This window comes from Rhagoletis pomonella, unplaced genomic scaffold (genome assembly GCF_013731165.1).
Source record: "Rhagoletis pomonella isolate Grant_MI unplaced genomic scaffold, Rhpom_1.0 Rhpom_scaffold_00004, whole genome shotgun sequence".
In the NCBI taxonomy this organism is placed as follows: domain Eukaryota; kingdom Metazoa; phylum Arthropoda; class Insecta; order Diptera; family Tephritidae; genus Rhagoletis; species Rhagoletis pomonella.
The window spans coordinates 72,615,272-72,630,873 of record NW_023458558.1 but is presented as its reverse complement, the minus strand read 5'-3'; the positions used below and the strand labels follow the sequence as shown (position 1 = coordinate 72,630,873).

Genomic DNA, 15,602 nt, shown 5'->3' with positions numbered 1-15,602 from the left:
TTTTTTATCCATCAATTTCAGGCAAAAGCCCGTAATCCCAATGCCAGAGAAAGATGCGTGTAAGTTACATCGCCCATAATTATGCCGAACTTCTATTCCAGAACGCTAAGAGGACTTCGAAAAATTGTGACTTTAAAATGGGCTTTTTCTATGTCTCCAGCGTCATGTAGTGAACATGTCTACGGCAAATGGCCTACAGTAGCAGGACTGACAAGTTTTGGGTCTGCTATTTTAAAATATTTGTCGCTTTCGCACGTTTATGGTAAATAATTGAACTTTCGCCTTCTGCTCACACTGTTGCCTTCGCCTTCTTCTGGCCTCTTTATTTGATGTTTTTAAATCTACTGTATTCGTAAAAAGAAAAAAGCATCTTCCATTTGCTTATGTTGGCTACTAATACCTGAAATTTTACTTTTCTGACTTTCACTAAAAGATTTTCATTGTAGTTTGGCAGCTGAATATTTATTAAAGTCTCATGAAATGCGAGCTAAACGAGTTTCATATTGTGTAAAAATTTCGAGCCAACATAAAAGACAATATCTATCCCTTTTATCTGCACTTTGTGAGCGAAATCGGAACTTGAACGCATCTCTTAAAAAATTACTTATTATTATTTTAGTAAATTTATATACCAACCTATTTTCTCAGTATTTCCGATCTTTCTCTACGAATCTTCTGGATTTAAACAATGTATTTTTCTTAGCCGCAGGTGCATTATAGCAGTAGAATATTTTATGTCTGCCGGCATAAACAGCAATCTACGAACTTTATACAATACCGTCCTTAGAAGCTCGCAAATGTTTGAACTGGGTATGCTGATGGCTGCCGATTTGCAATATTGCTCGCAAATGCATCGAAGTACAAGATGCAAAACGAATTTTCATTCCATGTGTATCAATATGCCGGTAAATAAATACATTTTTATGTATGTAAATGAGTATGCAAAAGCAATAATAAATATATGGCGATTTTGACAAATGTAATCGCTTGTATTTATCGCTACTTCTCTAACTTTGCTCTCCATTCCGCAGCTTTTGTTTTTGCAAGTCTACCAAGCCTGCAGCCTCCGCCGCAACTCCATGACTTGGCACAGTACACTCACCCCAAGCCGCGACATGCCGTTGCTGTAGCATATTTGCTGCATTGTTTTTCTTTCTTGTCATTGAAGTGCCAGCCATGTCGTTGATCCTTGAAATGGCTGCATTTTTATTTTTGCTACATTTATGAAAAACATTACTTGTGCATTGTTTGCAATTACAACTGGAGGCGGCAAATACTTTGTCGGTTGAACACTTTACGCGCTGACTTCTTGTCGTGGCCGTTTCCTACATATATGCTAACAGGCGCATTCATGTGTGTACGTAATTCGAACCTAAAAGCCTTTTCACCACTCATCTGTACAAGTTCCGCATTTGTTCTCATATACTCTCACACTTATGTAAGCACGGTGACAAGTTCGTATCTCATAGAAAAATCGCTCGTGAACCACCTCTGCTTGTTACCAATAACTAACTTCGAAACGTGCAAAGTTGCTTTAATGGGACGAACTATTTCTATTCCGGATTATATACTCACAAATTTATGCACATTTATATGTGTTATGTGTGTTTGCAAATATTTGGATACATTCTTACGAAAATGTGTAGGTAACCATCGAGCTAAAATTTATTTTCTCATTCTCGATTTTCAACTAGCCGTTTATTCTCGTCTACTATATATGTACATTCGACTAATATTTATTTGTATATGTTTTTGACTTCCATTTGTGTATATCCAAAGCTTTTAGTATTGTTTGCATATATGTATATATGTATGTGCATATTTCATGTATTGTCGAATTTCTTTTTGTCCATCTACAGCTATGAATCACCTTGACAAATTGCGCTTGTGGGGTAAGGCGATACGTGTTATGGCTAGTAAACATCAGGCTGTGCAGCTGCCGAAGGAAGGACAACCAGATGCCGGCCTAACACGCGACTATTCACAGAATCCATTGCACCGATTCAAGAAACCAGGCAGCAAAAATTATCAGAACATCTATCCTCCATCGGCCACATTGCATTTAAGTAACATTCCGTAAGTAGAGTTTAAATAACAGTGAACTAAAGTATTTACAATTTTGCATCAATAGAAGTGATAGCAGTTTACAGTTTAAGCTTTATTATCTACGTATAGTAGTAGTCCGTATTAAGATGTACATACTAATACGGTATACTTTATTTCAACACCCTGTGAAAACTGCTAAATCGTCTTTTTCTATAACCTTTTTATTTCGTAAAGTTATTAGGAAAGCCTACAGTTAAATTGAACGATTATAAATAACAGGGCGTTTTCGAACTTTTTGAATTATTTCTCTGAAAAAAAGCAATGACCAATGCCTATTTTAACAGAAAATTGATAGGCTAGATTTCAATGTCCTCAACTGTATATTGAAAACACAAATGTCATTTGACTTATGGCATGTGAATTTGTGGTTGCCACATCCAACAAATTGTACTTATTGATCAATATTATTGAAGATTTGACGAAGATTTAACTTAAATCTACTGCCTTTCGAGATTTAATTTTATATAGTAAATCTCAAAAGATTTAACGCCAAATCTCGTCAGAGGGCTAAATCTTCATTAAATCTCAAAGTGGAGACATAGTATTACCATGTTTAAATTGTGCACTCTGATAAAGATATTAGAAAAATCTATGAATTCAAAATATGCACACTCTATAGTTACCTTCTTTCAAATGGAAGCGCAGTTTGGTGATAACGTTCGCATTGCTCATCAGATTCAGTTGGCAACTGTTGAGCGAGTTGATCAAGAATGATTTTTGTACGATATATTAACCCCAATTACATCGAAAGCTGCCAACAGCTGTCTTTGCGTTCTTTACCCAAAAGTCCTTTAATGACTGCTTTCAATGCGAGCCATGCATTTAATTCTCGGTCTGTCAGAACTTGGTCAAAATCTCGACGACTCATTAGTTTCCGTATGTCGGGACCATTAACAACCCCTTCCTGAATTTTGGCGTTACTTAGTCTTGGGAAAATGTCTTTTAAGCGGTTGAATACTGCTGGTGTTTTTGCGATACATTTCAAAAAATTTTTAGCAATGCCAAGTTTAATGTGGAGCAACGGCAACAAAATTTTCATTTCATGAACAAGACTTTCGTGTAGCCTATTGTCTTTAGGCCATTTCCGTCCAATGCGACTATTCCAGTTATGCTGTTTGTACTGGTTTCTTCCTTTAATACCTTCTCCGTATCGTGAATCCCAATCGCACAAAAAACACGGATATTTTGGACGGCCAGATGCTGTTAAGCCTGTAATCAATGAAATTATTTTGAGGTCGCAGCAAATGCGCCACTGGTGTTCGTTATATTTGACTACTTGCAGAATGTGTTTCAAATTATCGAAATTTTCACTAGTGTCAGTGCTATACGCAATTGGAACAGAAGGCATTCTATTCGTCTTGTGCAAAAGCACAACTTTTAAGCTGATTAGTGAACTATCGATGAATAAACGCCAATCATCTTTTTTATAGGTTATATAGGCAATAAGCGAAATTTTTTGCATCATTCACATTGAAGAACTTTTTTAACTCGTTTTGGCGTTTTCGATATGCTGTTACTTTGGTACCTTTCGCCAGCAAATTATTTCCTTTCAAAAATGAAACCAGTTGTTCTGATTTTTTCTGAGTCAAACACAAAATTGCATCCAATTTCTTTTGTGTGACTAGGATTGGGTCCTTTGATGTTTCATAGGATGTACCTTCACCAGGGTCGTATTCTCAGAAGAAGTGCGTGGATATAGCAGCGGCGGTTGTAGTACTGATATCTGTTTGAAGATCAATACTTCGGTATGTTGGTACTGGAACGAATTCTGAGTGCGGTAATGGTAATTGGACACTTGGCACTGCTACATAAGTTTTATTATTTGCTTTCCTTCTATTCAAAGTTTAATTGAAGAAGCTGAGAAGCATATTATAGATCAAACAGAACGCAAAAAAGACTTAGTTTTGCGGAAAATATGTTCAAAAATTTATGTATGTCTCTTAGTTGTAAACCAATTTAAACCCGATAATAAAATGCTTTACTTTAGACATAATCATAAACTTTAAATATAAAGTGACCTTTAAAGTTACAGGTTACTTGAGAAAACGGCCCTAAATAGTAAAATTTTTCGGTATCAGTATAACCATTTATAATATAAAAAGAGTATTGAAAAATGTTAGATTTGTATCTTGGTTATTAATTTGATGATAAATAAGTTAATAGTAAAAACAAATATTTTTAAAGCAAGCTTTCTAAGTATGAACGAAATCGGACCATATTTACTGGTTTACCAAATGTATTGACTATTGCGCACCTATCGGCAAAATTTTTAGAGAGGCTGTCCTTTTTCTTGTAGGTAATATACGTTCTAACTATGAATCAAATCGGACTATAAATACAGGGTTTTCAAATATCTCGACTTCTGGGCCAACTGTTAAGTTTCAAGTACAGTAGATACTCTTCTTCTTCTTTTTTGGCGCTGTAACCGCCTAAGCGATTTTGGCCGAGTTCAGCAAAGCACGCCAGTCGTTTCTCCTCTGTGCCAACAGGCGCCAATTGGAAACGCCAAATGAAGCCAAGTCCTTCTCCACCTGATCTTTCCATCGCAGTGGTGGCCTCCCTCTTCCTCTGCTACCACCAGCGGGTTCCGAGTTGAATACTTTCAGAGCTGGAGCGTCGGTGTCCATTCGAACGACATGACCAAGCCAGCGGAGCCGCTGTATTTTAATTCGCTGCACTATGTCCATATCGTTGTAAAGCTCATCGTTCCATCGTCTGCGGTACTCGCCGTCGCCAACCCGTAAAGGCCCGTAAATCTTCCGCAAAATCTTTCTCTCAAGCACTCCAAGAGCCGCCTCATCGGATGTTGTCATTGTCCATGCTTCTGCGCCATGCGGGCATGATGAGTGACTTATAGAGCGCGGTTTTCGTACGTCGATAGAGGACTTTACTCCTGAATTGCCTACTCAGTCCAAAGTAGCACTTGTTGGCAAGAGTGATTCTACGTTGGATTTCAATGCTGACATTATTATCGGTGTTAATGTTGGTTCCCAAGTAAACGAAATTCTCTACTTTCTCGAAATTGTAATGTTCAACAGTGACGTGGGTGCCAAGGCGCGAATGTGCCGTTTGTTTGATGACAGGAGATACTTCGTCTTGTCCTCGTTTACCACCAGACCCATTCGCTTTGCTTCCCTATCCAACTTGGAAAAGGCAGAACAGACTTCGCGGTTTTTGTTACCGATGATGTCGATGTCATCGGCATAAGCCAGCAATTGCACGCTCTTGAAGTAAATTGTTCCTGAGCGGTTCAGTTCTGCAGCTCTTATTATCTTCTCCAACATCAGATTAAAGAAGTCACATGACAGGGAGTCGCCCTGTCTGAAACCCCGTTTTGTGGCGAACGGCTCGGAGAGGTCTTTTCCAATTCTGACGGAGCTGGTGGTATTGCTCAACGTCATTTTACACAGCCGTATGAGTTTTGAGGGGATGCCAAATTCAGACATAGCGGCGTATAGGCAACTCCTTTTAGTGCTGTCAAAAGCGGCTTTAAAGTCGACAAATAGGTGGTGAGTGTCGATCCTTTTCTCGCGGGTCTTTTCCAAGATTTGGCGTATTGTGAATACCTGGTTTATGGTGGATTTGCCAGGTCTAAAGCCACACTGATAAGGCCCAATCAGTTCATTGACGGTGGGCTTCAGTCTTTCACACAATACGCTCGATAAGACCTAGTAACCTATGCGTAGAAGGCTGATCCCGCGGTAGTTGGCGCGAATGGCGGGGTCACCTTTCTTGTGGATTGGGCAGAGCACACTTAAATTTCAGTCGTCGGGCATGCGTTCATCTGACCATATTCTGCACAAGAGTTGATGCATGCACCTTATCAACTCCTCGCCGCCGTACTTGAATAGCTCAGCTGGCAGGCTGTCAGCTCCAGCGGCTTTGTTGTTTTTCAGCCGCGTTATTGCTATAAGTACCTCGTCATAGTCAGGCGGTGGAATGTCGACTCCGTCATCATCGACTGCGGGCTCGGGTTCTTCTTCTCCACAACTTTCCGTGCTGCTACCATTTAGTAGGGCGGAAAAGTGTTCCCTCCATAATTTAAGTACGCTCTGGACATCAGTTACTAGGTCGCCATTATTGTTCTTAAGCTGAAATTAGTCAAGAACGTAAACCTACCGGTACGTAAACCCGAGTCAGCTGACACGATCTGTCTTACCAAAGCGCCATGTAAATGAAAACTCAACACCGCAGAATGTTTCTGTAGTTGTAGCCCGTAGCGCAGAAATCTGCGGAATTTAGATTTTTCCGTGTCAGCTGATTTCTCCTTCTTTAGATGGTTGCCACTTCGTCAGTTTTACAGATGGTAAAAAAGATATAAGTTCCTATTCAAACTATGTTTAAAATATTTGAAATTTACTATTGAATAAGGTTTTTGTTGAAAACTACGTAGTTTATATTTAGCTAAAATCTATTATAGCACGAAAAATTGTAGTTGAAAGGGTAAGTTTATGAAAAGGCATTGATGAGTTGGCAACAGTGTAGTAAGCAACACTGAGGGCTCCAGTAATCGACAAAATTCTGCGTATACAGACTGCGTTTAAGTATACGTTCTGCGTTCTCGACTAATTTCAGCTTTACAGGAGTGCGCCCCGGTCTTTAAACCTTCCGTAAGTCGCCTAACTCTCTGGTAGAATTTTCGGGCATTACTCCTTTCGGCCAGCATTTCAAGCTCTTCTCACTCACGTATTTCGACCTCTCTCTTCTTGTTGCAGTGGCTCACAGCTTATTTCGTGCAGCTGCAAAATAAAACTTTTGATTCTTATAGAAAGAAAACTAATGATGGTATCAAAAAAACGTTAAGTGTAAAATTTTAGCTACATATTTGTGTGATAGGATGGGTGATAAAGAAAACCTGAAAAATTAAGCTTCCTTTTATAAATACGTCAAAAAAATATTTCTGAGAAAAAAAAGCTCAGCTTATTTCGTGTAGCTTCTTTTAATAGTATTTTTGTGGAACACGTGCATCCAACTTAATTGGTATTATTTTCTTCTATTTATTTGTGTTTAATTTAATTTAATCGCGCATCAAAATATTGTAATACCAGGTTTTTAAAAGATGGGTCCACGGACAAGTTAAGGAAAGCGAGAATTGGTTTTGAATCATTTTAAAAGAGGAGAAAGCCAACGGAAAATAGCTGAGATGGTAGGAATGAGTGCAAGTACAGTCCAGTATATCATACAGCGATTTGTGCTTGAGAATCGAGTGGCGGACAAGGGCAGAAATGCGCCAAACAAAATTTTTACAGATGCTGACAAAAGGAAAATAGTCCGGAAAATTAAACAAAATCCGAAGATATCGGCTCCAAAATTGGTGGTCGGGAACACGACTACAATGGCCGAGTAGCTCGCAAAAAGCCGTTCATATCGAAAAAAATATATTCAAAGTCGGCTTAAATTTGCCCAGGACCACGTGACAAAGCCAATTTCATTCTGGGAAGACGTCATTTTTGCTGACGAGTCCAAATTTAATATTTTTGGTTCGGATGGCATGAGTTACGTATGGCGTAAAGCCAATACAGAGCTTCAAAATAAAAACTTGAAGCCAACTGTAAAGCATGGTGGGGGAAGTGTGATGGTTTGGGCTTGCATGGCTGCCTCTGGAGTTGGTAACATAGTTTTTATTGATGGAACGATGGACAAAAATGTCTACTTAAACCTTTTGAAAGACAATTTGGTGCAAAGTGCCGATGCTTTGGGTGTACGCGATCGTTTCCGGTATTATCAAGATAATGACCCGAAACACAAATCGGGGATTGTGCAATCATGGCTAATATGGAACTGTCCACATCTGATGAATCCGCCCCCACATTCTCTCGACTTAAACGTCATTGAAAATTTGTAGGCAATTTTGGACTTGGCGATACGCAAAAGGCAGATTAGTAATCTTAGCGATTTAAAAACTGCTCTGGTCGAGGAATGGTATAAGATCCCCCGCGAAACTACTCAAAAACTTGTTGCCTCGATGGAAAATCGTCTTAAGGATGTAATTAAACAAAAGGGAGGCCATACCAAATACTAAACCATTTTCCAAAACAACTTTTTCTAAAGCTGATGGCAGTGTACGAAAAAAGCTGTGACCTTAATTTTATATATACAAAAAACTTTTGTTAAATAAATAACCCTAATACTTAAAAATATAAAAATGAAGTTCCTGTTTAGATAAAAAAAATACTTTTATAAAAATTGTGTATCTAAACATTTTTGATATCGCCGTTAGTTTTCCTTCTATAAGGTTAAAAAGTTTTATTTTGCAGCTGCACGAAATAAGCTGTGAGCCACTGTACGTCTCGCTTCCCTCTTCAGATCCCTATAGCGGTCCCACATAGCACGCGTTGCGCCCGATCGCAGAATGGCCCTGTAGGCGGCATCTTTTTTCTCTGCAGCTTCCTGACACTCCTCATCGTACCAGTTGTTCTTTCGGGCTCGCTTAAATCCGACTACTTCTTCGGCGGCGGTACTTAATGAGCGGGAAATGTGGTTCCACTGCTCGCATATGTCGGTTTGTTGAAGAGTGCTCTCTGAGAGCAGGTGTGAGAGTCGAGTAGCGAAAGCGCTGGCTGTCTGTTGTGATTGCAGCTTTTCGATGTTAAGCTTTCCTTGCATATTTCGGCGCACATTTTTTGCTGCACAGAGGCGGGTGCGTATCTTGGCTGCAACAAGATAGTGGTCCGAGTCGATGTTTGGGCCTCGGAGTGTGCGTACGTCTAAAACACTGGAAGCGTGCCTTCCGTCTATCACAACATGATCGATTTGGTTTCTCGTTTTTCGATCCGGAGACAGCCAGGTAGCTTGATGGATCTTTTTATGCTTGAACCTAGTACTGCATACTACCATGTTTCGGGCCCCGGCGAAGTCGATCAGCCTCAATCCGTTGCCGGACGTTTCGTCGTGGAGGCTAAATTTTCCCACGGTGGTTCCAAAGATCCCTTCTTTGCCCACCCTGGCATTGAAGTCGCCAAGCACGATTTTGATATCATGACGGGGGCAGCGCTCGTACGTGCGCTCCAAGTGCTCATAGAAGAGATCCTTGGATGCCTCATCCTTCTCTTCCGTCGGGGCATGGGCGCAGATGAGCGAAATGTTGAAGAATCTCGCTTTGATGCGGATTGTGGCTAGACGCTCGTCCACCGGGGTGAACGACAGTACTCGGCGACGGAGTCTCTCTCCCACCACAAATCCAACTCCGAATCTGCGTTCCTTTACATGGCAGCTGTAGTAGACGTCGCAAGGCCCCAGACATTGTTTGCCTTGCCCCGTCCAACGCATTTCTTGGATGGCGGTGATGTCAGCTTTTGTCCTTACGAGGACATCAACCAGCCGGGCAGAGGCACCTTCCCCATTAAGGGTCCGGACATTCCAGGCGCATGCCCTCAAATCGTAGACCTTTAAACGTTTGCCGTGGTCGTCATCATAAGGGGGGGTCTCATCCGAGGTTTTGCCTTGCTTCTTCACTGGAAGTGGTTTTTACGTGGCGGGTCCCAAGCCCAGCGCACAACCCATTGCTGGGACGGGGGTGGTTTCGCAACCAAATACACCTTTATATAGCGAGCCGCTTGCTCCAAGCAGACACCCGCTTGAAGCCGCACCTACTGGTGAACAGACGCTGCAGACTTCAGTGAGCCCTTAAACCGAATAAGTCAGAGTGGCCCCACCGAAGCTCCCTCTCTTTCTGCCGTGACCCAAGGCTCCACTCGGATTGGTTACCGCATCTCGCACATGGGTTACTCACGTTGCCAGGAGTGCGCGAACGAGCACGCAAGAGTCGGGATTGAGTATAGCCATGCAACTGTAACTGCATACCCAGCGCAATGACTATACCCCATTGCACTCCAGTACAGTAGATACAGAGCAAGTTAAATAAAAGCTTGTAAAAACATAATTTTTTTTTCCTTTACAATATCAGATTGAGGCCTGCATAGCCAAAATTTCAATGTAACAACGAAAAATATTTCAATTTAACAATGAAAACTATGATTTAGATAAGATGATTAATGGGGAAAAATAAATACATACCCGAAAGTTTCACGTTGATGTCTAAATAGCATCGTTCTGATGAGACCTTTTTTTGAGTGCATGAACACCATTTGAATGCTAAATGACTTTCGGGGGAGTGCATTGATCGTTAAATCACACGAAAGAGTGAATTCTCTTTAAACATATTCATTTGTCATTGCCCCAGAGAAGAAAACTAAACGCAAAAGGTCCAAAAATCCCGTGTTATTTACATGGGAAAAGTAACTTGATTTCAGCGCGATTTAATTTTTAAAGTATACGCTTTTTGGATTGTACAATTTATTTTAGAGCAAAAACTACAACTTGGGAAAGAACGGTCACCCTAACATAAATACATACATGCATATGTGAAGACCTTCCAAACCAAAGTACCCGAAGTCTTACCGAAATCATTAAGAGTAGCTGAAGTGTATTCGAAATTCTTTAACGATTTTGTTGAGAAGCTTCAAGGAAATCATATGAAAAGGTTGGCACGAACTCGTGAAGAGATTTCTGTACGATTTCTTAATGAAACGTCTGAAAATAATTCTTCACATCGCAGCATTACTTTCGTTTCTATACGGATTTTCTTCAGAAATTTCGAATTGAAAAATGAGGCAACCTCCGGATAAGGAAATAGTGATTTATCTATGAATTCTTTAAGATTTATCTGAAGGTATGATAATATGATATGATAGATCATAAACCATATATGTATATGTATGTACATACGTACATATATTTTTTCTGAAAAGAGGGTGCGAATTAGCTATCTAGCCAGCTCAATATAAAAGCACACTTTTCCTACCGAACATATTGAATTTTACACTTGAATTTTTCTTCGTTGATGCTGTTGGTGATGTTCCGCACAAGGACTCAGCAGGGCGGCGACGTTTATTATAATATGATATTGAGGAGCTTCGCTTGGCTGCCTGCTGCTGCTTGTTATCCTTAGCATCGCTTCCAACTGCTTCTGCATACTTTTCAGCTGCAATTACAATTACCGTTATAAAACGAACGTTGACTTAACAATAAATGCTTCCCTTCCCGCACAGTTTGTGTCAATAAAAATTACTTTAACATTTTAGCACTAGCTTCTGTTACAGACAATTTTTGACGATACCTGGGAAATCGGCACAACTTTATATAAAATAGATGAATTGTGAAATTATGGAGCAAATGTGCAGCTGATAGCGGCGGTATTTGGTTGCTCGGTGTACAGTGAAGGGCTGTAGGATCGCACTAAATACCCAGTACCGCATGCCGTCAATATTATTAAAAATGTTCTCACCCGTTGCGTGAGTACTGAAGGTGTTCCATTGAACACCAGCAAAAAGTGTCATAACGCGCAACGAAGGTATAGCGTTTAACACCAAAAGTAATAATAAACGAAGACAACAAAATTGGTTAATTGTTGGGCAACAAAAGTGGAGGGTGGATATTCGAACAAATGTAAATAGCTTGATATGGTTGGTTACTCACAAGCACTTACCTGCTCAAGAGCTAGAACGCGGGATACATGTATTTTGTGCGTGAAATTTAAAGAGTTGTCGAAGCCAGAACACAGTAAAGCAGTAAAAGATCAACAGGGCAAATATAGAATAATGCCAAATTCCTAAGTAGCTAGAAAAATTTATACAAAATTGCAAACACACGTATCGAGCCCTATTTATTTGCGATTATATCGTAAGCGAAAATGTATTGAAATTTTTTTGTTGCAAATTTGTAGGTAATAAATACTACTGAGTTATAACCAGGGTCGCAATTTTTTGCTTATTCAGGGTTTCCAAGCTTAATTTTAACGATCGAGCTTATTTTGCTAATTTCAATGTATGTACATATAAAGCTAAGTACGCACCTCTTAAGAAAACGGTCAAGAAAAAAATTGCTACATTTCGTGTGTGTGAATAATAGTGTCTAAGGAATTGTTACATTTTATATTTCATAGCCTGCTGTCTCAGTTTTTTCTTATGAAATAATGGAACGGGCATATGTGTATTTAAAACAAGGGGGCCTTGTGCTCTTGCTTCACAAACAAACTTTAGAAACCCATAGTAGCGAATTTCTTATGAACTCCGTACTGCTTAACAATAAACTTTTCTTGAGCATTTCTTATGCGGTTTTTCTATTCATCGATTTAGAGAAATGTTTACAAATAATAACTTAAAAACAGATTTGGTGTGTATTAACTCGGTAACTTCAACTGCAAAAACGAAATAAAATAACATATATTTAGTAGTTCCATTGTCGTTGTTTTTGGTGTTGGTTGTTTGGAAATTAAACAGACATTTGCAAGATAATTTGTAGATAATCTATGTAGTAGATGCACCAAGCAATTAAAGTTTATTTTTAGTTTGTTCTGCTCAATGGCAGTGTACATATTTTGCCAATATTTTGATCGATCAATTGCCTCTCAGGGCGACCGATGTTGCGTAGTGCGCGCTACCACCCTGCATGGCCTGGGTTTAAGCCCTGGTCAAAGCAGCATCGCAAAAAAATATAGAAAAACTATTTTTCTTAACAGCGCTCGCCCCTCGGCAGGTAATGGCAAAGCTCCGAGTGTATTACTGCCGTAAAAAACAACTTCTCATAAAAATACAATCGTCGTTCGGATTCGCCGTAAAACTGTTGGTCCCTCTCCTTTGTGTAACAATATCAATGCGCACGCCACAAATCGGAGGAGAAGCTCGGCGTAACGCTTGTTATGCCTTTAATAATAACATTTTGGAGGGGCCCACAGTTTAACGCCGCTTCCAACCGGCTAGTTATTTTTATGAGAAGCCTTTTCAAGGGAGAAATACCTTCGGAGGTTTTCCATTGCTTGCCAAGGAGCAATCGTTGTTAGAAAAAAACGGGTTTCTAGTTAGATGTTCATCTGACCAGGGACCATTTAAATCCCAATAAATTATTTCACTATTTAAGGGAGAAATAAAAAATGCCGAAAATAGAGCTCGATAGATACATTGGTGATACGTACATAAATATGCATTAAGAATTTTTAACGAGGATATAACCATGCAGGAAATAATTAACTAAATTTTTTTTTTAATTCTTTAATATCAAATAGATCATCGTGCACTGAGGAAGACATCAAGGAAGCATTCATCACCAACAACTTTGAAGTTAAGGCATTCAAATTTTTCCCGTAAGTACTCAAAAATAATTTTTCGCTCATTTTGTAATAGCTGCTTTTTTTTGTGAAAACGGTACATTGAAAAAAACATGTCTTCTAATACTATCTCGGTAGTACAAAAACAAAGTTATACCTGTAGCATTTGATAGCACCGTGCAACAGTGAATTTTACACACGAAAAAATCAATATATTACAAAACTGCAGGTCAACTATCGTAAAACTGCATTTTTAGTTTTTCACTCTGATGTCAGGATTGTTTTAAAAGGACTTTGGAATTTTTAGAATATGATTGAATAAAAAAATTATTCAAAAGATTCAGTGCATTGTAGAATACACTGAAAATAAAATTTCGTAAAAGTCTTGGTTTTTGTACAATGTACGAAACTTTCGTTCATAATACGAACACATTTTTCAAAACGAAACAAGATTTTACGAACCGTTCGTAAATATAACGAAAGGACTTTCGTAAAGCCTTTTTTCAGTACAATTTACGAAATTTTTCGTTTATTTTACGAAACACATTCGTAAATTACGGAAAAAATCTCTGTACGAATAATTTTGTATATTGTACGAAGGCATTCGTAATATTTACGTATGGTTTTAAAATTTACGGAATCTACAATTCTGTATTCGTACAATTTACTTAATACTTTCGTACATAGAACAAATACAGAAACATTTGTTCCAAATTCGTTCAACAGACGAATATTTTCGTACAATATACTAAATTACCGTCAGTTTAATATTTCACCATATTTTTATGTACTGCGTGTCATTGCTGCCAACTACTGATTGGCTACTGTGAGACGTATAATACAATTCTAAAAGCTTTAAGAAGCTTTTGCTGGATAAAAATACAATAAAAAATTATATGTTAAAGCTGTGGATAAATGCTTTTAAGCATACAATGTTTTTAACATCGCCCACGCTGAGCGTTGCTCTGCAATGTGGGACTTCATAAATAGGTAATTTCATCAGTTAGCTATCAACGGCAAGCCCAAGCCAGGAACAGACGCACTACTTAGTGAAATTTTAAGTAAGTACATGAATGATTTTTCACTGAAACTTGCCTTTCAGACGCCTTATAATTTTCTTTTAATTTATAGTCGAGAAAGGAAACAAACATTTAAGCAGCTGCGAATCTGCCAAGCATCTCCACATAAAAAAATTGCTAAACATTTTGTTAAAGAAAAATGCTTAAAATTAGGAATAAAAGCAAAGTAAAAGAGTTGTATTATAATTCGTCTTATGTTTTTTACAGGGTGGTGAATGAAAGCAATCGGAAGTTCTACGAAACAACCGCAGTTTTTAGGAAAATAATTTCGTTAAATATACTATTTTGTGCATTTTACAAAAATTTCGTAGAAAATAAAGAAATAGTACAAAATTCTTTAGTAAGTAGTACGAAATTCGTTCGTTAATAGTACAAATACGTTCGTAAAATGTACTAAGATCTGATGTCTCATATTTTCGTAGTATGTAGGAAAACGGTTTTGTACAATCAACGAAAACTTTCGTGGCTCATAATGACGAAAACTTTCGTAAAATGTACGCAAGTTTTCGCTATATTTACGCAGATTTTATTTTCATGTGTAACAATATGAATGCTGTACAGTATAATGATTCCAATATCTTCATTTATGTATATTGTAACTATCAATATCTTATAAGAGAAGTGTAAATTTTTTTTATCTGAAACTAATAAAGGTAGGAAATTTCAAAGTCCTTTAAAAAAATCCTGAATTTAGAGAGAAAAATTAAAAATGACTTTTACTATATTTGGCTCCTAGTTTTGTGAATATATTGATTTTTTCGTGTGTTTTAATCATTTTTGGTTTTTGTCGCACGGTGTAGTAATTTCTTATGTAAAAGCTTCGCCCTGATTGCGAATACGAAAGCAAATAATAAAGAAGTAAAGCAGTATTCTAAATAGATTTAACAATATGTCCTAATCGGCTAACTTTATCGGGAGTTATTTTGCTCAAAATATGTAGTTGCAAATATGTGCAAATTGATGACCATTTTTGAATATATCTCTCAAATCATCTCAATATCGACGGCTGAGTTGAAGATGGACCTATATCAGCAGCCGATTCGAAAACACCCTATCTCAGAAATTTTTTTCAAAAATACCCTATTTCAGAATTTGCGTGAAAAACGCCTATCTCAAAAATTCGTTTGAGAACACCCTATTTCAGCCGCCGATTCAAAAATGCCCTATATCAGCATATATAATATATCTTCCGTTGCACAACATTCTGAGGTTTGGCGTTCCTTAATCAAATTCTGAAGTAGGACGTTCTTGAGTCATTTTCTGAGATAGGGCGTTTTTGAGTAGGCTGCCGAGTCATTCCACTCAGCCGTCGA

The 15,602-nt window shown here is 38.4% G+C and overlaps 1 protein-coding gene across 1 annotated transcript in view; it reads left to right on the top strand.

The window, feature by feature from the left end:
- LOC118738073 (polypyrimidine tract-binding protein 1) overlaps positions 1-15,602 on the top strand; it is a gene marked incomplete in the record, with an annotated part of 425,177 nt that overhangs the window by 402,008 nt on the left and 7,567 nt on the right. Inside the window, 2 exon segments of the mRNA XM_036468984.1 lie at positions 1,860-2,076; positions 13,169-13,246. Of these exon segments, the coding sequence (XP_036324877.1) occupies positions 1,860-2,076; positions 13,169-13,246 (295 nt within the window).